This window comes from Eubalaena glacialis, chromosome 13 (genome assembly GCF_028564815.1).
Source record: "Eubalaena glacialis isolate mEubGla1 chromosome 13, mEubGla1.1.hap2.+ XY, whole genome shotgun sequence".
Taxonomy (NCBI): domain Eukaryota; kingdom Metazoa; phylum Chordata; class Mammalia; order Artiodactyla; family Balaenidae; genus Eubalaena; species Eubalaena glacialis.
This window is the reverse complement of record NC_083728.1, coordinates 74,407,110-74,431,866: the sequence shown is the minus strand read 5'-3', so window position 1 is coordinate 74,431,866 and position 24,757 is coordinate 74,407,110. Positions and strand designations below refer to the sequence as shown.

General features: G+C 41.7%; 1 protein-coding gene across 2 annotated transcripts in view; it reads right to left on the bottom strand.

Annotated features, from left to right (window-relative positions):
* Positions 1-24,757, bottom strand: part of PRKCB (protein kinase C beta) — a 310,014-nt gene that overhangs the window by 171,388 nt on the left and 113,869 nt on the right. For both annotated transcript variants that reach the window (XM_061209992.1, XM_061209991.1), the window contains exon 3: positions 7,367-7,449. In XM_061209992.1, the coding sequence (XP_061065975.1) occupies positions 7,367-7,449 (83 nt within the window). The remainder of the gene's footprint in view (positions 1-7,366; positions 7,450-24,757) is intronic.

Here is a 24,757-nt window from a genome sequence, read left to right as displayed (position 1 = left end):
AACCCAGACCCCCTGCATTGGGAGCACAGAGTCTTACCCGCTAGACCACCGGGGAAGTCCCTAGTTTAGTTTTTTATGCCAACTTTATTGGGTTATGCTGGTTACCATAGTCAAGGTAGCTTATAATAATAAACTGTGGCAGCTATTGATTTCGTCAGCTTCTCAAAGTTTCCCGTCCCCTCTTCTTATAACATACATTGCTCTCTGAGCCATAGGGATGCCACGTGATCCAGGCCTGATAAACTGTAAACAGTTCATTCCCTTCACAACTGAGGACCAACCAATCAGAACCCTTTCCTGAGACTGATTATGAATGCAGGAAGAAAGAAGGCCACTTCTTCCTCTAGGGTTTCCATCTTTCCCTGGGGTCAACTACAACCAGGCTGACAGACATATTTACAGACATGTCCTGTCTACAGTAGGCACAAATGAGGCAAGGACAAATCAGTCAGGGTCCCAGCAGGAAACAAATGGCATATTGAAATTAAGAGAGTTTAGGGCAGGTTTCATAAAAGGACTATTTAGAAAGGTGTGGGCATGGTGTTGAGAAACCATGAGGGAGAGTGCAGTAACTGGGGGCAATTAAGAGCAAAGGGACAAGGGAAGAGAGTAGCTCCTGGAACCCAAAAGGAGAGAATTGTGTAGAGGTGACTGCCTTTAGAGGAGCAGCGACCTTCAAAGAGTAAAGCCAAGAAGACCTCATGATAAATACCCTGGGCTCACCCTCCAATCTCCTATCAGTCCCTCCTCTTGAGTCAGAGGGTAAGGGAACCCCAAAGGATGCAGCCCTTACAGGTCAGTCTCTCAGGGAGAAAGCAGAGAGGATCTGGAAGGACAAACGAGACAGCTGGCACAGCAGGCGAGGGCCAGTGTGGTAGACTACAAAATGGCCACAAATCTCCCCCTCCTGTATGCATCTCTGCAGTGCGACTTTGCAGGCCCTCCCATCCAGAGGTGTAGTCTATTTCTCCACCTCTGAGTCTGGTCTTGGCCATAACCACTGTGACACAAATAAAATCTTGAAAAACACCTGTGCTTTGGGGATTTCCCTCTCTTGCTGTGCTTGGAACCCTGAGACCAGTGTGTGAAAGAGCCTAAACTTGCCTACTGGAGGAAAAGAGACCACGTGGAGGAGGAATGAAGTGTACCAGCCAACAGGCTGCCAAGTGTCAGTCATGTTCCTGAGGCTATCCAAGGTGATCCTGCACCACCCAAGTCACTAGCTGACCAAACACATGAGAGAGCTCAGCAGTGATCAGCTGAATAGACCCAGATCAGAAGAATGACCAAAGCAACCCACAGAATCATGAGAAATAATAAATGATTATTGTTTGAAGCCACTAAACTTTGGAATGGTTTGTTACACAGCAAAGCTAACTGATACAGCTGATAATGAGAAAGCATCTTGCAAGTATTGGATCCTCAGTTCCAGTGTCTGAGGCCCTTGTCCCTGAAGCTCTTACTCCTTCTCAATGTCCTTCCCATGAGCCGATCTCTTTTCCTAGTGCTGATTTGAGTTGGATTTATCTCATTTTCAATTTTTTAAAATTGTGAAGGTTTACTTTTTGTCTGTAACTTGATACAGTTTAAAATGAACAGATTAGGTATAAAATAAGCCACAAGGATATATTGTACAACAAGGGGAATATAGTCAATATTTTATAATAACTATAAATGGAGCATAACCTTTAAAATTGTGAAGCACTATATTGTATACCTGTAACTTACACAATATTGTACATCAAATATACTTCAATAAAAAAAGTAAAGCATGTCAAAAAAAAGAAACATAAAGATATTTTAAGGCTCATTGTTATGAAAATCAAAATAAAATAAAATAAAATGAAGAGAAATCCTTCATTCTTCTAAAGTTTAAAATAATTTACCCATGAAGCCTATTATTCTGGAGCTCTGGGAGAAGATAAAATAAAATAAAATGAAGAGAAACCCTTCATTCTTCTAAAGTTTAAAATAATTTACCCATGAAGCCTATTATTCTGGAGCTCTGGGAGAAGAAAAGCTTCTTGGGCAATGTTCTCATTTCTCTCTTGATTATTCTCCTGTTATGGTTTTCAATTTCTTCTTGAGACAAAATTGCCAATTTAAAATTTCCTAGAAAATCATCCATTGCAACCAGATTTTCAAGCCCATTAGCATTTATATGCATATTCTTTTTAATGTATAAATATAACATTCTTTTAAATTTTTCTTTTATTTCCCTTTTATTAAATCTTCAACATCTAACACATGATTTATCATTTGTAATATATTTCTTCATAAAATAAGACTTGATTAAGAAACACAAAAGGATACACTCAACATTACTGCCCGTGTCTTTCACTGACTGATTTAGTGATGGAATCAGGAGGGCACAGGGCATAACAGTGAGTTTTATTCAGTACCTTGATATGAATGATAAGAAATTATTATTTCTAAAACCATAAAATGTTGAAGACATTATCTTCAGACAAACCAGCTAAAGAGTCCTTTTGTACTTTTGTACTGCCTGGCACAGAGCCTCTGCTCAACAAAGTTAGCTATTACTATTACCTATTATTCCTTGGCAGGTCCTGCATCCCTTCTTGAGTAGGAGAGACTCCCTCAGGGATTAATAATAATTTAGAAACCATTTACTGAGTGCCTTCTTTGTGCCAGACACTATTCTGGACGTGGTTCAAGCAGACTCTCATTGAATGCTCACCAAAAAAAAACTATGACGTACGTACTATTTTCCCCATTTTAAAGATATAAACTAAGGGTCACAGAACTGAAATTATTTTACCAAGATCAATGGAGCCATAAACGTCAGCACTGGATTTTGACATCAAGGTTTTCTGGCTCCAAAGTCTAGGTTCTTTTCTCAGCATTGCACCATAGAATTTGAGGTTTTGTGTAAAGTAATGGAAATGGAAACAGTCATTACGCCCTAAGGGCATGATCTGGGTGGAGGCATGGACAGAATTATCAGTATATCCCTGATTAGGGAGGTAAGCAGAGCAATGAAATGCCCTCAGCTACCTGCACCAGGGGCTTACAAGGACACTTGTGCTTAACACTTTCATGCAATGACTCTTTAATCCATTTGTTGTTAATCCTTTTGTTGTGGTTGTAGTTAACTCTTTTTCATTTTAAGGATTTCTTAAAACTTATTACAACAAATCTATGTGGTTGGTACTAATATCCCAGTTTATGGATAAGGAAACTGAGCCGCAGAGGAAGGAAAATGACACACCCAAGGTCACCTCATGAGTAACTGGCAGAGTCAGGACCTGAACTCAGGTATGACTGACTTCAGAATCCACACTCTTAACCACCATTGTCTCTGGGCGTGATCCTTAAATTGTCCAACGTCCCATTTGTAGCTGGAGGGCACTAAGTCAGCCAGGGACCTGGGGCAGACAATAAATGAGGTCTGTTCTCCTACTGAGGCCATCTGTGACTCTCTGAACTACAGTGAGACCCACAGGTCTTTTATGAAGTCCAGTGTGATGGCCTCCAGGGATTCTGTTCCACAGTGGTCCCCTGGGTTAACAGGACCTGCAGTAGTTTGACCAGAGATTCTTTCCCCTCAATGAAGAGTGAAGTCTATTTCTTTACCACTTGAATTTGGGCTTGACCATGAGACTACTTGATCCAGTGGTACATTATCAAACATGATGCACAGGCTGAAAAAGCACTGATGCACTGGGACTCTGGGAACCCTGAAACCTCATGTGAACAAGGCAGAGCTGGCCAGCTGGAGGATGAGAGGCCATGTGGAGGAGAACCAAGGCACCCAGGCCACCAACCAGCTCACCGCCAGTCATCTGAATGGGGCCATCCTAGATCATCCAGCCACCAGACATCCATAGACACAAGCGAGAATCCCTTAATTTTTGTGCCCAAGACAAGCACCTCACTTGACTCATCCTAGTCCCAGCCCTCAGAGACAAGTCCTCTCTTTCTTGTTCTGAGAAGATCTCTCAGGACACTGTGTATGTGGTCAGTATTCTAAGTGCTGGGTAACTGTAATGTCCATAGGTAATCCTTACGGCAATACCAGAGACTTGGTCTCCCTGAGAGGTCCAAGAGACAGCAGGATTGAGCGTTTCCAAGCAGATGAGACCAAGAACCAGGAGGATGCCTATAGATGACCAGAAGTACCACCCAGGAACTCTGCTGTGTTTTGAGGTTCCCCAGTGGTGGGTGCCCATATGTATTGCCTGTTCCCATGGGCACTGAATGGTTGGGTCAGTAGCTGGGTTCACTGGGACAAAGCCTGATTCATAAAATTCCCTCAGGTAGCCTAATATGCCATGATGGAGACCTAGAAGGATGCCAACCACACAAAGATCTACTAACATCCAGAATATTCCCTGACTCAGACTGGACTTGGAATAGCAGAACGTAGAGGACAAAACCTAGCACATTCCTTTTTCACGGACGGAGACTGTGCTTTTCCACTCCGTGAGCTTGCTGCATGCCAGCTCCTCCAAGGTCACAAAGGAGGAAGGCACTCCTCCATACCTGCGTGAGCCTCAGAGAGCCTGGCCAGGTTGGCAAGGAGGTGTGGCCAGATCTTTAATCATGTCTCCAACCATGGACAGAAAAAGGTCAATGAACCAAGTCAAGCCAGTTCAGGAGTCTGGACCAATTCATCATCCTCAGTGCCAACCAGCCTTCTTGGAACTGTGTCCAGAGATAGAATCATTTCAGGTAGGCTGCCAAATCCTATGCATGCTGGCTGCAGGCAGTACTGCCTGCTCTCCCCATGCCCAAGGCAATGAACGGCTGCATGGCTCCATTCACAAAGAGCAGGGTCTCCTACAACTTACGGCGCCTACACACTCCTAGGAAGGACAACTGCCAGGTGGCAGGCAGAGGACCCATTCATTCTTCAGACGTATTTGGTAGACATCTGTCCTTGCTGTCTGCCCAGCATGTATTCATTGTAATTCATTAGCACTGTCATTATCATCTTCACCTACGTACCAGACACTGTCTTATATGTATACACTGGATACTCGTAGCAAAGTTATAAGGTAGGGTTTTATTCATTTTCAGCTGAGCAATATAAAGCACAAGGGATTTAAGTACTTTGCCCAAGGTTACACATGTCTACGCTCCATCCATAGCCTATGAGTTTAACCAGTACACAGTACTGCTTCTCTAGTTTTCCTCTGAGGGACCACCTCTCCCCCACTCTCAAATCATGGGGTAGGCACACCGGCCCTCCTCGCCAGGAGTAAGCACATAACCAGGCCTGCCAATCAGCATAACCATCTTCTGGTTACATATGACCCAGGGTCCAATGAGACTTTAGCTCTTGTCACTGGAACTGCAGCACTGATAAGACATTACGACTGAAGGTACCACAGCCATCATGCTCTCGTTAGGAGAAAAATCTTCTTGAAACAGAAACCAGGACAGAGGAAGCCTGGGCCAAGGTATGGAGAAAGAGATTCCTGAAGACCTCATTTCGGCCCCTTGATTCACTGTGTCTGAAGCCAGTCTACCCTTGGAGCTTTTCAGTTTCAGGGACCAAAATTTCCCTTTTCACATAGAACAGTTGGAGCTCTTTCTATCTTAGGCAACATAAAAAGTCAAGGAATAAAGACAGGATATGGGAAACACCATCCTCTTGGCTGCTCTTTGAGTACCAAGCCTTGGTCTGCATGAACATTCAGAGCTGCATAATGGAGCCATGCTGTCCCCCCAATCTTCCCTGCCTGCTTTCCTGGGGACAAGAGATGGAACTGCACTAAAAGGGTCAGGGAGTGTGATCTGAGAGAACATGAAGAATGGTCCCATCTTTGTCTCTGCAAACAAGCCTGTGAGGGCTTTGGTTGTTCTCTGTTGCCTGGAGTTTTTAAACCCAAGTACCACAGTCTCCAAGCAAAGCAACTTCAGTATTAGCTCTAGAGTGTGCGTGGTATGCCCCTGATTTGCAGCAAAATGGCAGATGACCACTTATAGAAGGCCAGCAAGAACATATGCAATAACAGAAGGTAGTTATCACCACCCACTTCAAGCAACCTCAGGTCAGCTGTCAAGTCTAAGGGACCAGGACAGGACCAGTGGGAGACAAAGCCAATGGGGAAAATTCCAGGAAGGTGAACCAAAGCAGGAACAAAATAAGAGAACCAGGGGTGACAGCTGCACAGAGGGTACGCTGAACGCAGTTCATGACTGGGCCAATGGAAGAGTGTGCATGGTGGAAGGTCCAGGACAGTTTCAGTTGCATGGAAAAGAATAACGCAAACAGTGAGACTTTACCAATAAGAGGTGCTTCTTATCTCACATACAGAGTCTGGGCATAAGAGGACTCAGCGTTGGCTCAGCAGCTCACCAGTGGCATCGATGACCCACGTCCCTTCAACTCTTCCACCCTGCCATGCTCAGGATGTCAGCCGTGTCTCCCTCATTGACTCAAAGAGTTGCCACAACTCCGTGCATTATATCCTCCGACAAAAATGTCCAACAGAACAAAGTAAGGAGTGTCTTCCCTTATCAGAAAGGAAAGTCTTCCTAGAAGCCCTGCCCAGACTTCCCCACAGTTCCCACTGAGCAGAATTGGGTCATGTGCTCACTCACTAGCTACGAGGGAGCCTGGGAAAGCAAGTATCAGGCATCTTCCGCTTTTAGCATGAGAGGTGGCCTCTGCCAGAAAAAGAGTGGGGGTTAGGAATGGCTGTTGGGTAGGCAATCCACATGGTACCCCAAACTTTTGGTAAACTTGCACCAAGACTTTGCCATATCCTTACAGCACTCACACTGTCATTCACTTAATATTTTCCTTGAGTCAATTTATCTTTTGTTTAACCTAACTACCTTTACCTAGATAGGAAATTTTATATCCCCACCATAAATGCAAAACCACTACTAGACACATTTTCCAATCCATATTAAAATAAATCCATAATGATCAAAACAAAAATTGTCAGGTTTACCCAGAAGCATCCCTTGTCCCACCAGCAGTAATCATACTTTGGGGTACACAGTAGCAGGATAAGCTCACTTCTTCCTAATTCTTGGGCCCTAGTACAAAAAATTCCCCACCAAAGAGTTAAAAAGTACACTGTAAGGTACCATCCTAACTACCTTTTTATAGTAGCCATAAAAATTTAGCCCCTGCCCATCACTCTCATGCCTCAGCCATAAACATGAAGACATTTTGCAGAATCACAGTAGGGAAACTAGCTGGTTTCTTGAAGTCACACACCCCTCTCAAAATGTTTTTTGTTTTGTTCTTTCCCATTAAAATGAAAATCATCTCAGAGGCTATAGGACCATGACATCCTGACTTTTTTGTCTCAGTGTACTCACAGTTACCCAAAAGGATGCATTGACTGTGGACAGAGAGAGGTGACCAGGGCCCGTTACTTACATCGGAGGCTGGACCCTTGTCAGCGCCTGGGCAGGAGAAAGTGACAAACTCATGGCACCGCTTGTGCACGACAAAACAGCAGACTGCAAAAGAGAAAATAAGGGTAGGAGTGGGGGAAAAGGAAAGTGGAGAGTAGGAAAGGAGGGGAAGAGAGGAAGATATCGTTAAACCTAGACTTCACGACAAGTAAAGGCTTTATACCAAAATAAACAATGCCTTCAGCTTCTGCACCTTGTCTTTTATTGAAGTCAAACTCTTGGGTACACCGACATTACAACTTGCAAATTACTTCGCTTGTAAAGTTAACTAGGGTTCAAAAGATCACGTATGCTCAAAATTACACACCCCTGAAGATCGCTTAAGGTGTATGATCTTCCACTACTTTTGGAACAGAATGTTGTTTTTCAGATCGGGCACCACGGGAAGCTGTTGGCTTGTGTTTAGGTCCATAACGCTTAAGAAGTATGTACATTTAATCACTAGAATCACACTTAGAGAGATGTGCATAATGTGAAGGGCATGTAGAAAAAGAGTGAGCAGGAACGGCAGACCCACACCTGCATCTCACCCAGGAGCAACCGTCAACTAAGTGGAAGAAATAGGCTACATGTTTACATTGTCACTTTAGCAGTTTGAAACCAAATGTGTACATACATATATTTGAATTTGTATGCGTTAAACGCTCCACTATTTGGGGACTATATTACTTAGGGGGAGGGACAATTAGAGAATACATACAAAATAAAACTATTTTTTGTTGTTGTTCAAAACTATTTTTATAAACTCTAGACTGTGGGCTCCTGGAGGATGGGCACCACGCTCAGAATCTTTCTAAAGGACATTCTCAGTAAATGAAAACAGAACAGGAAACCTCAGGGCTACCACTAGTGATATAATGGACCTGGGCAACAATCATGAATGCTGCCAACATCAGAAAAAGACACTACCTGCCTGCTGATGAAAGTACTATGAAGAATCTTACCACCTGTGAAGTATTCCTGCCAAAATAATCACACCTGAGTCGGTTCAAGAATCTTCATCCAACTACCAATTTACCTCAACTACAAGTGACAGAGTTGCATTTTAAATGACACCACAGAGAGGCAATGAGAAAAAAAAAATTTAAATACACAAGAATGGGGTAAGCTACAAGATGTTTTTTCAACAAATAAACTGGAAGAGGACAGGAGAGCATCTGTCCTCTTCTGGATGATACTGTAGCGATGGCTGCATTTAGAGAATATACAAAACAAAAAGTGAACCCTAGTATAAACAATGGCTTTTAATTAATAACGATGTACCACTATTGGCTCATCAATTGTTAACAAATGTACCACACTAATGCAAGATTCTTTACAAGCACTGTACATATATTAATTCATTTAATACTCCTAACGACTCTAAGGCACGCTATTTCATTTTTTTACATTCTTTTTTTTAATATTCTTTTCCATTATGGTTTGCCATAGGATATTGAATATAGTTGTCTTCATTTTTTTAATTGAGATATAATTGATATAACATTATATTAGTTTCAGGTGTACAACATAATGATTCTATATATATATATATATGACCATAGCAAAATGATCATCACTGTAAGTCAACATCTATCACCAAAAATAGTTATAATTTTTTTTCTTATAATAAGATCTTTTATCTACTCTCTTAGCAACTTTCAAATATACACTACAGTACTATTAACTATAATCACCTCGCTATATATTACATCCCCAGAACTTATTTATTTTGACCACTTTCACCCATTTCACTCACTCCCCATCCCCACCTCTGGCAACCACCAATCTGTTCTCTGTATCTACAAGTTCGCTTTTTGTTTTTGGTTTGGTTTTGTTTTTGTTTCAGATTCCACATATAAGTGAGTTCATATGGTATTTCTCTTTCTCTTTCTGATTTATTTCACTTGCAAATGTTAATAATAGGGGGAACTAGGGTGGAAATGGGGTTGAGGGAGTATATGGAAACTCTGTATTTTCCAATCAATTTTTCTATATGCCTAAAACTGCTCAAGACAACAACAACAAACAAACAAAAATGGAAAACTGCAAGAGGAAAGTGGCAGGGCAGAGGAGAAACATACATTCAAAGAGATTTAAGAAACATATCAACTAAATGCAATATGTAGACCTTGTTTGGATCCTAATTTAAACAAACTAATAGTTTTTAAAAATTATGAGACAATCAGAAAAGTGGAAATATTCACTTTTTGATGGTATGAGAGAATCATTGTTATTGATATTAGGGAATTATAATTTTTGATGTAATAATGGTATTATGATTATTTTTGTTAAAGAATACTTACCTCTAAGAATACATCCTATAATCTTTATGGATAAGGTGATTCTAGTCAAAATAATTCAGTGTGACATAAAGGAGACAGAAAGGGGAGGGTTATAGATGGGAAAAAAAAATTAGTCTTGACTGATCATTATTGAACCTGGCTGATGGACACAGGAGGATTCATTATACTAATCTCTCTACTTTTATGTATATTTTCTATAATAAAAACATTTTAAACCCTCGTGGTGTAAAAAAAGAGTTCCAAAGGGGCCAATTTCTTTCTCCTTTGCTTTCTCCCCTTTCTGTTTTAGTATTTACTGTATTTTATAAATAATATATGCTTTGTATGAAGACATTTGTGTCAAACAGTGTGTTTGTGCTGTGTGTGTGGGGGGGGTGGTCCCTCTCTGTGCCTGTATATCTGTGACTGCTGAGAGAAATACATGAGCAGTGGCCAAAAAATGCCACTGATGGTTATCTCTGGGCAGTAGGACTACAGATTATTTTTACTTACAATCTTACATCTGTATTGTTTGAAATGTTGACAATGAGTACGTATTAATTATATAATCAGGGAAAATAAGCCCACTTTCATTTTGAAACAAAGAGTCAAAGAAAAACAAAGGTCAGGAAATGAAAAATATGACTGCCCAAATTGGAAACTCAGTGGTTCGGCTCATATAGGATGGAGACAGCTAAAGAGGAACTTAGCAAACTGGAAGTCTAAATTGAGTGATTTTCCCAGAATTCTGCAAAAAAAGCAAGAAAAAATAAAAGAAGTGATACAAAACTGTAGGATACATTCCAAAATTCTAACATCCATATAGAAGGATATTCAGGAAAGAACAGAGAGAACGGTAAAAAATGTGTAATTAAAGAAAATAGAAGGAAGTCCTCTAAAGATTAAGAAGATTTTGAGTCATTAAATTGAAAGAAACTATCAAGTGTCAATAGATATGAATGAAAAAAACAACTAATGGTGAGGATTATCAAGGCTCTGAGATCATGGTGAGGATGTGTCCAGCAGTGGCAGGAAGAGAAGAGGAGAAAGATTACTGACAAAGGAACAAAAATAATTTTAACATCAGATTTCTCGTCTGCAACTTTGAATTCTAGAATACAATGGAGCAATGTCTTCAAAGGTTTAGAAAAAGTCATTTGAACCTAAAACCCCATACATAGCCAAACTAGCATTCAAGTGAAAGTACAAAATAAAGACATTTCCAGAATATAAGAACTTGGAAAATTTACTTCCCACGAAAGAAGTAATAGAGAATATACACTCCGCAAAACAACAACAAAATGAATGAATGGGGCATAACAAACAGTGGTGAAAGAAAGAACAAAAAGAATAGCGGGGCGGGGGAAGAGGGACTTAAGTCATAAGAGATGGGGCTGGGAAAAAGACTATAAAATTGCAATATGCTAAGAGTCTTGTCTTATTCCTCAGGAGTTTATAGGTATTGAGAGACTGCATTTAGGACATTATAAGTTTAAATACGTTTGTTAACAATTAAGAATAAAAATAAGAATAGAAGCATTATATATAACTTGCAGACCACTAAAAGAAAAAAATGGACAAAGACAACTTAATCCAACTACAGTTCAAAAGGCCTTCCCATATGACCCAAATTCCCATAAATACAATTCTTTTTTTTTAACTTTTATATGGCATCATTTGCACTTTAAACTTTTATCCATCTGTAATTTCTTGGTATCTGAAATGACATGGGAATCTAATTTGCCATTATTTTCCAAATAAATAATCAATTGTGCCAGCATCTTTTACTGAATAATTCATCCTCTCTCCACTGATCTCAAATGCCAACTTTATTATATGCTAAGTAATTATATACACTGGGGTCTGTCTTTGGGCCTTCTGTTCTGTTCCACTGATATGTCTTATAATAAAGCAATATGGGATTTAATTATAGTACCTTTATAATATGTTATATCTTGGTTGGGCAAGTCCTCCCTCACTATCCTTATTTTCAACATTTTCTTGGCAGTCACCACAAGTTCCAAGTGAACTTTAGAATCGGTTTATCAAGCTTTTAAAAATACGGATGGAGGGACTTCCTTGGTGGCGCAGTGGTTAAGAATCCACCTGCCAATGCAGGGGACACAGGTTCGAGCCCTGGTCCGGGAAGATCCCACATGCCACAGAGCAACTAAGCCCGTGCGCCATAACTACTGAGCCTGTGCGCTAGAGCCTGCGAGCCACAACTACAGAGCCCACATGCCACAGTACTGAAGCCCATGCGCCTAGAGCCCATGCTCCGCAACAAGAGAAGCCACCGCCAAGAGAAGCCCGTTGCACCACAATGAAGAGTAGCCCCCACTCGCTGCAACTAGAGAAAGCCCGCGCACAGCAATGAAGACCCAACACAGACATAAATAAATAAACAAACAAATAAATAAACCGATGTAATTTTTATTGGAATTATATTTAGTCAATTCCCCACCCCCAGAAAAAAAATTTATCGGGACTTTGGTAATTAACACTTTCGTAACAATGAGTCTTTCTAGCAGGAATAGGGTGTCCCTTTGTTAAAATTTTATTTTATGTCTCCCAATAAAGTCTTAATTTTCTCTATAGTTCTACAAGTTTCTTAGTATTATCTGAGAGGTCCTTTTTCTACACTATTATGATTTTTGAAATTTCTCCCATTTTGTTTTCCAAGTGGTTATCGTTTACAAATAGGAAAGAAATAAACTTTCAGTGTATTTATTTTGTAAGCATTTTTTAAATTTGTAATAGTTTTTGTGGGTTTTCAGTTGCTTCTGTTGAGTTTTCCAGGTAGAGAATCATATTATCCCCAATAATAACATTTTTCTCTTCTCCTCCCTGATAGATATGCCTCTTTTTTCCCCTTAGATTTCCACGTCAAGAATTTCCAGAACAATGTGGAACAAAAGGGATGACAGCAGACAGTCCTGTCCCATTTGCAGCTTTCACCAGCTTCACCTCTCCCTCACTCTCTTCTCAAACTAACTTTTGGAATTTATATCTTCCTTTGGAATTATCCATAGTGTTCTTCTCAGTGTGTTTCAACAGCATCATGTTATCTGGGATGGTGCTGTGCCCTTTCTCATGCTTTCTTCACATTGTATTGTTAGGGAATCTCTCTTTTTATTTTTTCCAGAGGTTCATCTTCCTTGTTGTCTATTTTATTATTCTTTTATTTTAAAGAAGCAAATCATGGACAGATTTCTCAATTCTATTGTTTTTTTCCTACTTAATTGTTAGTTTTACTCTCACTTGTCCTACTTCTTTTATTTGTATTTGTACTTTTATTCCTTATTAGTTGGGAGTATCTGGAGTCAAATGGCCAGGTTTGGATGCATTCATCATTTGCAAACTATAGTACTTGGGCACATTACCTTATCTCCCTGTGCTTCAGTTTTCTCTCTGAAAAATGACGGTGATAATAATAATACCCATATTACAGTGGTGTTGTCAGAATTAAACAAGCTAATCCATGCTCAGGACTGTGCCTAGCATATCATGAGTATTCAACAAATGTCTGCTGCTTTTATTCATTATTCTTTTTAAAGCTTCTTGAATTGACTGTTCAGTTAATTTCTTCCCATTCTTCTTCATTAAAAGTTTAAGATTTTAAAGCTAAAAACTTTCCTTTCAGGCACAGCTTTGGCTGCATCCTGTGTTTTATATTTAGTGCCATCATTGTTTTAAGTTTCTAAGTGGCCTATTACTGTGGTTTTCATTTCTTCCTTAACCCAGAAATGTTTAGGAAAGTTCTCCTCCCTCCCCACCATTCACCATTAATAGGCAACTACTTTAGTCTAGAACCTTTCTTCAAAATATCCAAATTATAGTTATGATCTTATTCATCCTTACTCTCTTTGAGGGAAGGAGGGGGGCTCATCTCTAGTTTCCTAGTGTCTACCACAATTCCTGGTACAAAACTGATACGTAAATAAATGTTTGGTGAATGAATGAACAAAAGAATGAATATCATCAGCCACAGAAAAAGAAGAAAGCCCAATCAACTTCATGGTAGCTGTAGCTCCTGGCTGGCCTTCCACATTCTACCACCATAGACAGGAGTAGGAAGACACCAGTCATCAACAAGGTCTCTTTAGGCAGCCTTCCAATTAGCCACAAAATAAACAATCCATCCCCACCAAGGTAGACTCAATAAGCCAAGGCGCTTGGCTATACTCCGGTGTACTCTACAGAGAAGCTGGGAACAGACTGGAAAGTTGATAAGCTTCCAGTGCAGGTACTTACTTTACACAACGCGTTTCTGAAAAGTTCTGCAAATCACATTTCCCACTAACTAAAACACTTCACAGAAAAGTAGTAGGGCTGGCTATTTAAAGAAACAAACTAAACCTTTTTGTGATACAAACAAACACCCCCACATTTCTATTTGGCAAATTCAGGATAAAACTAGCTTTTCTTAAATAAGAGCCAACATTCAATGAGCTGCTGAAACACGTACCAGGTCCTACTTTCAAACAGGTACCTCGTAAGAGCCAAGAATTCCTAGATGCTTCACAGTTTATTCAATAACTCCTTGCTCTGTAGAGGTTAAAAGCCTGCAGCCTAAAGCCCTCTGAATCCAACCCGTAGCCATGCTTTCTTAGGACTACACAATGCGGTCTCAAACTCAAATGCCTAAGGGACAGATAAGCAATGAAAATGTCTGAGGGTCAGATGGGAGAATGCATGCAGGACCTGTTTAAAAGGGGAAACTGCTACTCGGCTCCAGCAGAGAATGAGATTAAGGTCCCAAGCACTATCCTCCTCCTCTCCTCCCGTATTACATGTAAAATCACAAAGGTCAAGGCCTGTAGGTAGAATAACGTCTTTCCCCAACCTCACCAAAGATGTCCATGTCCTAATCCCTGGAACTTGTGATCATGTTACTTTACATGGCAAAATAGACTCTGCAGATGTGATTACATTAAGGATCTTGAGAATGGGAATTATACTGGATTATGCTGGTGGGCCCAATTAATTGTGATTACAAGGGTCCTTATTAGAGGGAGGCAGGAGACTCAAGAGTCAGAGAAGGAGGTGTGACTATAAAAGCAGAGGCTGGAATGATGCCATTGCTGGAAAGGAACACAAGCCAAGGAATGTGGTCAGCTTCTAGAAGCTAGAAAAGGCAAGGAACAGATTGTCCCCTAGAGCCTCCAGAAGGAATGAAGCCCTGTAGACATCTTGATTTTAGCCTCATGAGACCCATTTTCAGACTTTTGACCTCCAGAACTATAAGGTAATAAATCTGTGTCATTTTAAGGCATTAAGTTCGTGGTAATTTGTTATACCAGCAATAATAAACTGATATACCAGCCAAGGATCAGAAACAGCTCATTGATCCCAGGAGACCTCTCTGGAGTATCTGCCCCCAGAAAGCAATGGGACCCCAACTCTACCTCATACTGCACCCACTCCCAAATGCCCAACTCTAGCCATTATAATTTATTTGTTGCATCCAAAGAGAACTAGATGAAGTCATTAAATTTTTATTTTCTCTCTTTGGAGTTGATCCATCTCTTGTACCCTATTCTCACCAGGGTCTAAAATGAGAAACTGACATCTTTGGGAAGCAATCTTTGTCCCTGAAGCCATAATTACCTGAGATAGATATCCCAGCACTAGCTACAGATGTCTGTGTTGGGAGAAGAAAGAGAAGGACCCTCAACACTCTCCTCAGCTCTCATCTCTCTCAGGAGGCCCCCAAACAGCCATTTCTCGAGAGAGAAATCCACAGTCTGCATGCAAGAGCTACAGGCCAGGCCTCTGGATCAGGTGGACCTCAGTTTGAACCCTCATTTTACGAGCCATAAACTGAAGGACATTAGCCCAATTACTATGCCAATACTATCCCAATTACTATTACTATGCCTCTCTGAGCCTCCGTCTCCTTCTCCAAAATGGGAATGATAGCAGTACCTACTCTGAGAAGGCTGTTGTGAAGCTCAAATGAGACAACACACACAAAGTGCTTGGTGGAAAGGGGCAGTTGAGTTGGAGGCACCAGCATCGCAATTTTGCTTTGCGATGGCCAGGGAGGACCTCTTTCCTCCCAGGTCAAAGCTGACTCACAGGCACGAAATTCTGCCTACTGTCCAAGATGAGGTGGGGCTCCCCCACATGCTTTCTGGAACCATCTCCATGATCAAAGGCAGAAAGGCCTGGTAACCATCTCCACCTAACACCTGACCTCACTGGCATTCAGAAGAGTGACTCACATGGCCATGGACTTGAGTCTGGAAGGGCTTTCACATCCATGGTTTCACCTGAGCCACATCACGGCCCTGTGAGGAAGGTGTTTTCATCCGCGTTATAACGACGGGGATGCTGACACTCAGAGAGACACGACTTGCCCAAGGGTGTCCAGCTAGTCGGTGGCAATGCTTGTATTTGAAACCGGGTTTGTCTTTCTCTTGAGCCCACACTCTCAACTCACATGGCGTGGCTGCATTTGTGTTTGTCATTCATCTCATTGTTCCAGAAGAAATCCTCCCCCGCTTTCCTCACCCCAGCCATCCAATCAATTGCTAAATCCTACTGATTCTTCCTTTGCAACATCTTTCATACCATATCCTCCTGTATGCTCCCCACTGATTCCACCCTAACCACCCTCAGTAACTCAGATGTGGAATTTTGCAATGAAACCTTAACTGGTCTCCCCCGAAATTGATGAGCCTGCCTTGATATCTCATCTCTATGAGCCAAAGTTTCCATAACCACAGAGAAGGTAAGACCACCAATGTTATGTGATTGCCACGATATCTAAATGAGACATCATGTACAGATGCACAGCATCAGGGCACAAAGTAAGCTCTCAATGAAGGTTTATTTACTTCCTTCCAGGTTAGAGGTTTACAGTCCAAGCTCTGCAGCCAAGCTGCCCGGATGCTACACCAGGCACCACTATTTGTTAGCTCTGTGACATTGAATAAGTCCATTGACCTTGCTGTGTCTTGGTTTCCTAGTCTATAAAATAGAAATAATAACAGTGCTTTTCTCATAGAGTTGTTGTGAGGATTAAATGAGATCATCTTAGCACAGTGTGTGGACACAGTAAGAGCCTAACATATAATAAATACTGTCAATATTATTCCTACCTACTTCCCTCCACCCCCTGCAGCCTACACACTCCTGGAAAATTCATCCTGTGAAAACTCAGCTTGATATTATTTCCCTGCTCCAACATATTCACTGGCTGCCTATCATCTAAAGTTGCACTGTCCAATATGGTAGCCACAGGTGACATGGGGCTATGCCAATTTAAATTAATTAAATGAAATTTAAAATTCAGTTCTTCGTTCACACTAACCACATTTCAAGTGCTTAATAGTCACATGTGGCTAGAAGCTACCACATTGGGCACTCATCGTAGAAAGTATTATTGGACAGCACTGGCCTAAAGAATAAAGTTCAAATACCGCAGGCTGACATCCATCCATCCACATATAACCACTGTCTAACTTTACTCTTATCTCCTCTCACTCCATTACCTCACACTCCTGCCAGTCTGGATGACTGTCCCTTTCTATAATATATTTTAGTCATTCCCTACTGTGCAAATCTGTTCCATAAATATATCACTACCAATAGCCCATCCCATGATGGCCACAAGGAAATTCAAGGCAGAGAGCTTAGTTCTCCAGCGAGCAGACTGAAGGCCAGATTGGAGTAGAAATGACACATTCCACAGGATAATTCAGCTCAGGAGCCCCATGGGACAGATAATGGTTGGCTCATCCTACCTACTTTATTGCAGGGGTTACAAACTTAAATGCCTACAAAGGCCAGGCCTTGTGACTAAGTGAAGCCAGCCTGGTGTAATACAGCAGGGATGGGTGGCTGGGATGAACTAGAGAGCACATGTCCATCCCTGGGATACTCAATTCCATTCAACAATGGCCCTGTGAGCGCTAGTCCGGTGTTGCCAGATGGGAATTTTTTAAAGCTCTGTGCAGACCATCCAAAAACATCTGAGTCGCACCAGTTTACAAGCTCTGTTTTAGCTGGTCTTCCTGACTCAAATACTTTCACCTTGATTACTTATTATCTCTGAGCTAAAATATCCCCAACCACAGAATGGGGATAAGATCACCTACTTCACATGTAGTTGTGAGGATGAGACCAGATTCACGTGCTTGGCATGTACCTGCCCCATATCGAATTCTTAATAAAAATATGAATGAGTGCATTAACAATGAATGAATAAATGAATGACTGGACTTTTTTGGTCACCCCCTCACTCAGAAATCACCCACCACGGCTGAGTCAAGAGGAAGGCAGCTGTGGCCGGGGCGGTGGGTGGCATGTGTGCATCTGTGGGCGGCTGGCCCCAGCACAGTCAAGCTGCGTGAGCTCAGAATCATCGCACAGCCCTGCCTGGCCGGCCTTGGGTGTGCAGTGAGGATTTCTTTTTAAAACTGTATACCATGCTTATGGCTTAAAATTCAAACATTACAGATGAGCATATGGTTGAGAATCACTGCTCTACTCCATTATCGGAGGGAACTATTTCTTGTCTATCCTTCTAGAGATATTCTCTGCATGTGTGTCAGCACATGTGAGTCTCTACCTATATACGTAGTATAATTCTCTATTTCCTTTTTGTTTTTTATCTATGTCCCTTTTGTTTCAACCATATGATACAATTCTACACCCCTGGTTCTCAGCCCTGGCTGCACACTGAGTCATTTGGACTTTTCAAAACACATCAGGGCTCAAGTCCCACCTCAAGAGATTCTGAGTTACTAGGGGGAGGCTGGGAACAGGTGACTCAAATGTGGAAGACCATTGCTGATCTGCACACTCTACCCATGCTTTTTCCCAAACTAGCACAGCTGGAGGCCCATTCTATCTCAGTATGTAGAGAATGACCTCATCCTGTTTCAACAACTGCATCTTATTCCATCATATGGGGCTACCATTTATTTACCCAGTGTTAAAGGGAATTTGCAGAGTTGTGATGATGATGATTGCCTCCTGTAAGAGAGGAGGGAGCAGAGCAAACTTCATTTGTTTAGCAACAGCCCCGCGCTACAGAGAGAACTCAAAAGCAAAAGCAATAGCCTTGCAGTGGTCAGCAAATGCAGGAAAGGAATGTTTTCATTTATAACGTTACCAAATTTATTTAACTAAGCCAGATAAAGCAGTGGAGCCAACAAGAGGTAAAGGACAGGCCTCAGAAGTAAACAAACCCATGAGAAGATAGCTGCCCCACACCACCACCTTCTGCTATACCAACCTGGGGAGAAGGGCCTGGGCAGGACAGCTGCTGGGAATATCCTGCTTGTTTGGATAACACATGGAGACTGTTCTTGACCCCTTTGGCCTCCCCCTTTTGATCAGGCCCCAAAGGCGGGGGCAGTAAGACAAAATGCCATGGCCTAAGGGGAAACATCAACATCCCTTCATTCACCAGCTACATCCCACCCTAGAGCTCTCAGACCAGGAGAAGAGCTGGTCCCGAAACCAAGTGTGGTGAACACGCCCAACCAGCATCCATCCTCTCTGCTTCTATTTGGGGCATCTGATCCCCAGTTCCTGTGAGCTGGCTAAGGATGCCCTCACGTCCAGCTCCCAGGGTGGACATAGGACCCAGGCCACAGTGTGGATTCAGGGATGGGCATGTGACTCAAGGCGCCCAGTGAGAATCAACTTCAGGGCTCTTGCTGGAATTTATTAGGAAAGAAGATTTATTTTCCAGCAGTACTGCTAAGCTGGTGGGGAATGAGTCTGCATCTGCCATCTTTATTATCACTAAGGAAAAGCTTTTCTGAGAATGAAGCCAACAAAGAGAAAAGCAGAGCCAACAGGTATCTGATAACCACATATGAGCATCTGGATTCAACCAAGCCTGAAGGGAGAACCCCTTGACTTTTCTGTATAAGTCAACAAATCCCTCCTTGTCTAAAGCAACTTGAATTGGGTTTTTGTTTCCTGAGACCAAAGAACGTATGACTAATAAACCAAAGGTGAGAAGTTAGAGGATGGGCAGTGAGGGCCCCTCTTTTCTCCTGTTTCATGTGTTCCTGTAAATAGATCTCTTTTCTTTTTTATTTAGGAGCTTGATATTAAGAACATTCAATTCTATCAGTCAGTGTTGGTGAACTGAGGAAAGATGGGATACAGTGTTTCACCCTACCCTTATTCCTCTAAATATCGTAGTACTATGAGGATGGCTGCACCTAGGAGTTTGCTCAGGTAAGAGAAAGTACCAGGAGGTATAAGATTGGACAGATCTCCTTTATCCACAGGCGCCTGTTACTTGGGCTTCTTTTCAGTAAGTGCCTGTAGGATGGGCACACCCACCTCGCGGATGCAACAGAGATTTACACCATCTGTCTACTACCAGCTCCTACCCTTGCTCATGAAGGAGGGGCCACATAGCCACAAGGCCAAGTCTTTTCTTGACTGTCATGTCAAGAAATAACATGAGTCATATCTGCCAAACTGTGCCTCCAGACCTAGTGGCTTGAAGCCCAGAGATAAATTCATGTCAATCCAAGTCCCCTAACTTACTCTAAAAAGCAAACAGAGAAACTTAATCCTCCGGCAGGCAAAACACTAGCAACAGCTCTGCAAGGAGGGATGGCCTGTTATGTGAACATTGCAAATATCACCCAATCAAAGACAGGGCCATGGAGATTATAGTGGGCATCTGTTGGTTTTGCCTGCACAGCATCCATTCTCCCTTCTGGTAAGTGGCATGTTGATTTTCCTTTGGGAAACCAGCCTTGCTCCATGATGTGCAGTCTTGGTGGTGCTGTCAGTCAAGGTGCCCAGCTCTCCCCTGGCCAAGGGGGGGGGGGGCATGTGACCCAAGATCAGCCAATCAAACTGTTGCTTGAATTTGATTCTTGAATCAGGAGTGTTGCCATGTGAAGGTAGCCCATTAGTTCCTGCCACCTAGATCCAAGAGCCACTGTCCTGGACCCTGTTCCAGGGTCCACTGTTCAGGGTCCATTCTTCTGGACGCTGTTCTTTCTAAGGCCTGGCACTGCGTGCATGTAGAAACCCATACCTTTCCACTTGCTTTTTAAGACACCTACAGTCAATTTTTATTGCTTACAAAGAACCGAACAACTCTGGCCAATTCAAAGACATCTGATCTCACCCCCTTCTACAACATCCCTGAGGGATGGTCATCAAGCTTCTCATCGCACACCTCCAGGACAAGGACTGCTCCACCTCCTAAGAACAACTCTAATACTAGAAAGTTCTTTAGACTGCACAGAACTCAGCCTCCCTGTAACTCCCCGATCCTGCCCTCCGTGGCCCCTTCCCCCTTTCCCTGGCTCCTCCTCCTGTTCCCCCTACCCCTTAACCTACTGGAATTCCTCAAAGGTCTGTCCCAGGTGCTGGTCTCTTCCCTGTGGACACTCCCCCGGCCATCTTGTCAATCTACAGACTTTGTAAATCTGTTCATGCTGGTGACTCCCAAATTTGCACCTCTCAGCCAAGAGCTCTCCCCTACTTGCTCAGCACCACGATTTGGATCTCAAACTGAAGTTGCCCCAAACCAAGTCCTTGTTCTTCTGCCTCATTTCTGTTGTTGCTGCTTTTATAAGACAATTTATTAAATACGATAAGATATATACTTTAGAGGAGATGATGGTTACATTCAAAAGGTCTTTGAAAAAATCATGGAGTATCCAATTTTTTTAATTAATAACATTTACATTCCTTCGCCTTTGCCCTGTTATTAGACAAGTTTAAATTCACATAAAGTAACATGATATCTGTAAAGCTGAAAATTTTCCAAGCATATTGATATATTTTTCTTTACCACAACCTTAGCACAGGTAACAGTGAAGATATATACACAAAAAACTAAGCCCCTTGTCTCCATCCCTACTTTTATTTGTGCTTCCCAGACTCTACAAAAAGGGGTTTGAATATTCAAATAATAGCAACATAAATCATCAAAGATCATCAAAGGGAAGTAAAAAGGGAATTTTAGGAAAATGCTTGGTGTTTCAACTAATTTAGTCTCCATTTGTATCCACCTTATATTCAGTTCAACCCTGGAAACCAGTGCGTTGAGGAAACAAAGTTGTTATTGTTCTATTTCAGGGACACACTTGTAGTTCTTTACATTAGACATTTGTAGCACCTCACCTCTGAACCCAAACTTAAAGAATTAACCACAGGTAATAAAGTCAAGGTTTTTCCAATTTTCAGAGGTTCATCGGTGTTCACAGGAAAAAAATAAGGACTATATTGATATTGACCCTCTGAATGCAGCGTTTGTATTTTTGACAGAGGGGGGGAAATAATCAAGATCTCTGGTGAGAATCTAAATGCTACTTAGTTTAAACTTCTGCCTCACTTCTGATGTCTCCTCTTACTCATCCTGGGAGCCACCCTTGGCTCCTCCCTCACTACTCACTTCCAGTCACCAATTCTGTCACACCTGACCCCAAATTATCACTCAAAACCAGCCTACTTCCCTCAGTGCAAAAATAGCCCCTGTCTGTGTTCTCCGAAGCTGTCATCTTGTTTCTCTAATGCCTGTCATCCCTCAGATCTCAGATGAGATGCCATTTCCTCCAGTTCTCCTGACCCACCAGCCTAGGTTTAACCTGCTTATTGTGCAATCCCACTGGCCTGAAACTTTCTAAGCCACTTTATTATTTCCAATCATATAATGGGGATAAAAAGAGTACCTACTCATAGAGTGCTGGGAGATTAAACGGAACGACAAATTAAAAACTTGAACAGAAAAAATAAGCCTTAATACCTGGCACATAGTAGGTTCATCATAAATATTAGTGACTGATATTGCCATTGTTGTTATTACTATTAAGAATAATACCCTTCCCTCCCAGACTAACTCCAAGCAGAAGAACCACATGCTGTGTTCACTACCGTACTACTGGTGCTGGCACGTGAAAGAAGTTCAATAATATTTAATTGACTGATGGACTGATAGAGATTTGAAGCCAACGACCGTGCCCCCCCCCCACCCGACCCATCTCCCCTTCAGCAGACTAAACATTTTCATTTCCTCCCAGTATCTTTGGGATGCAGGATACAAGCTCCTCACCATCATGCTAGGTGCCCTGAGACAAGTAAAGTCATAACAAAAATGCCCTCATGATGGAGACTTTGCACTTGCTTTCTTTTTTATTTGAATAAGTCCGCTGAGGGTGGAAAATCTAAGTACAGGAAAAGAAAAAACTGGAAGGAAACACATAACACCTGAAATGTTGATGGGGGGAGTGATGTCTGGTTGTAAGGACTTTGGGGTCTTGTTCTTCTTTTTATAATTCTTTATTCCTCTAATATTTTAAAATAATAAAGCAAATGTAGAATTTAATAAACTTCATGAGGCTGGGGTTTTTTTCACTAGACAAAGAATTAAGCAAACTTTTATTGAAGCTTAAATTATGGTATGGAAATACATTTCAACTGATTTAAGTCCAACACCATGAAGAGAGAAATTATGGTACCCAAATTTTCCCTCCTTTATCATACATACTAGGATTAATTAGATTACTATTCAATCTCTAGTTTTCATTTTTCTAGGCTTTATTCCGTACAAATTTGTGCAGTTTTTCAACATTATATAGAAATCTTAAATCGATTAGAAAAAATATATACTATAAAATATATCATTCTAGATGTACAGTTTGATGTGTTCTGGCAGATGCATTACATCCGTGTAATTATCCACAATCAAGAGGACATTTGCATCACCCCAAAAGTTCCCTTGTACCCTTCTACAGTTAAATCCGTTCACCCCAGCCCCAGCCTTTGGCAGCCATTGATCTGCTTTCTGTTAGCATAGATTAATGGAACCACACAGTATGTACTATTTTGTGTCTGCCTTCTTTCACTCAGAATAATGTTTTGATTATTAATGATTAATAATGCAGTTGTCAATATCAGTAGTTAGTTCATTTTTATTGCTGAGTAGTATTCCATTATATAGTTATTCCCAGGTTTGTTTATACATTCATCTGTTGATTGATATTTGAGGATTTTTCCCCCCAGTTTTTGGCTATTATGAATAAAGCTGCTATGAATATTCATTTATGTCTTTGTGTGGGCATATAATTTAACTTATCTTGGTAAATACCTAATAATGGTATACAGTAATTCTATGTTTAACTGTATAAGAAACTGCCACTTTTTTTCAAAATGGTTGTACCACTTTATTTTTTAGAATGAAAACAATCCAATACATTATTTTTTAATAGGTGTATAGGTCTCTTGGGGTCTCAGCAGGAAATGGAATTCACTCTAGATGTTCAATTAAAAAACACTAGCAACTGTAGAAAACTGTTACCACACCTAGGGCTACAGGTATAATCTAATGAAAGAGAATAACAAGAGCCCAGTGAGAGCTGAAACCAAGGAAGAGGGACCGCTGGCCAGGAGCTGTCACTGCAGAAGGAGGCCAGAGATGGAGGGAGGGAGTAGAGGGTGGAAATAACCCCAAACTCTCTCTCCTCCTGCCCTCCAGTCTCTGGCTGCCACCTCCAATTGGCCCAACTCAAGACAAAAGCCATCAGCAGGGGAGTCCAGGAGATGCAGTCCACTGGGGTTTACCTCCCCAGACACAGGGCAGGGCAGAGAAGGGTGGAGAATGGTGGCCCTAGAGAAAGAATCTCGTGGAGAGTAGCTAGACACTGTCTGTCCTCAGAGGAGGGGAGAAAAAGGACAAAGATTTGCAATGCTGCCAGAGGTCAACATTCAAAAACCAGCGGAACCATACTATTACTATTACTACCACTACTACAACTGCAACAACTACTACTACTACTACACTGCACCACCAGTAATACTACTAGCAATAACAACAGCAACTTTACTGAGTGCTTACTATCCCCCCAAGCACATGCTAAGTGCTTGTAAGGTTATCTTGTGTAACCCTCACTACAACTAAAGAAAGCAAGTCTATGACTATCTCCCACTTCACAGAGAGAAAAAGTGAGACTTATGGAGGTTTAGAAAACCTGCCAAGGGACTCCAGAGAGTGGGTAAGCCCTAACCACTACTCCATACTGCCTCCCTCAAAGGAAGGCCTGGAGACTCAGGCCCCAGTGCTCACCCTGTGCAGTGTGCACAAGCCACTCTGC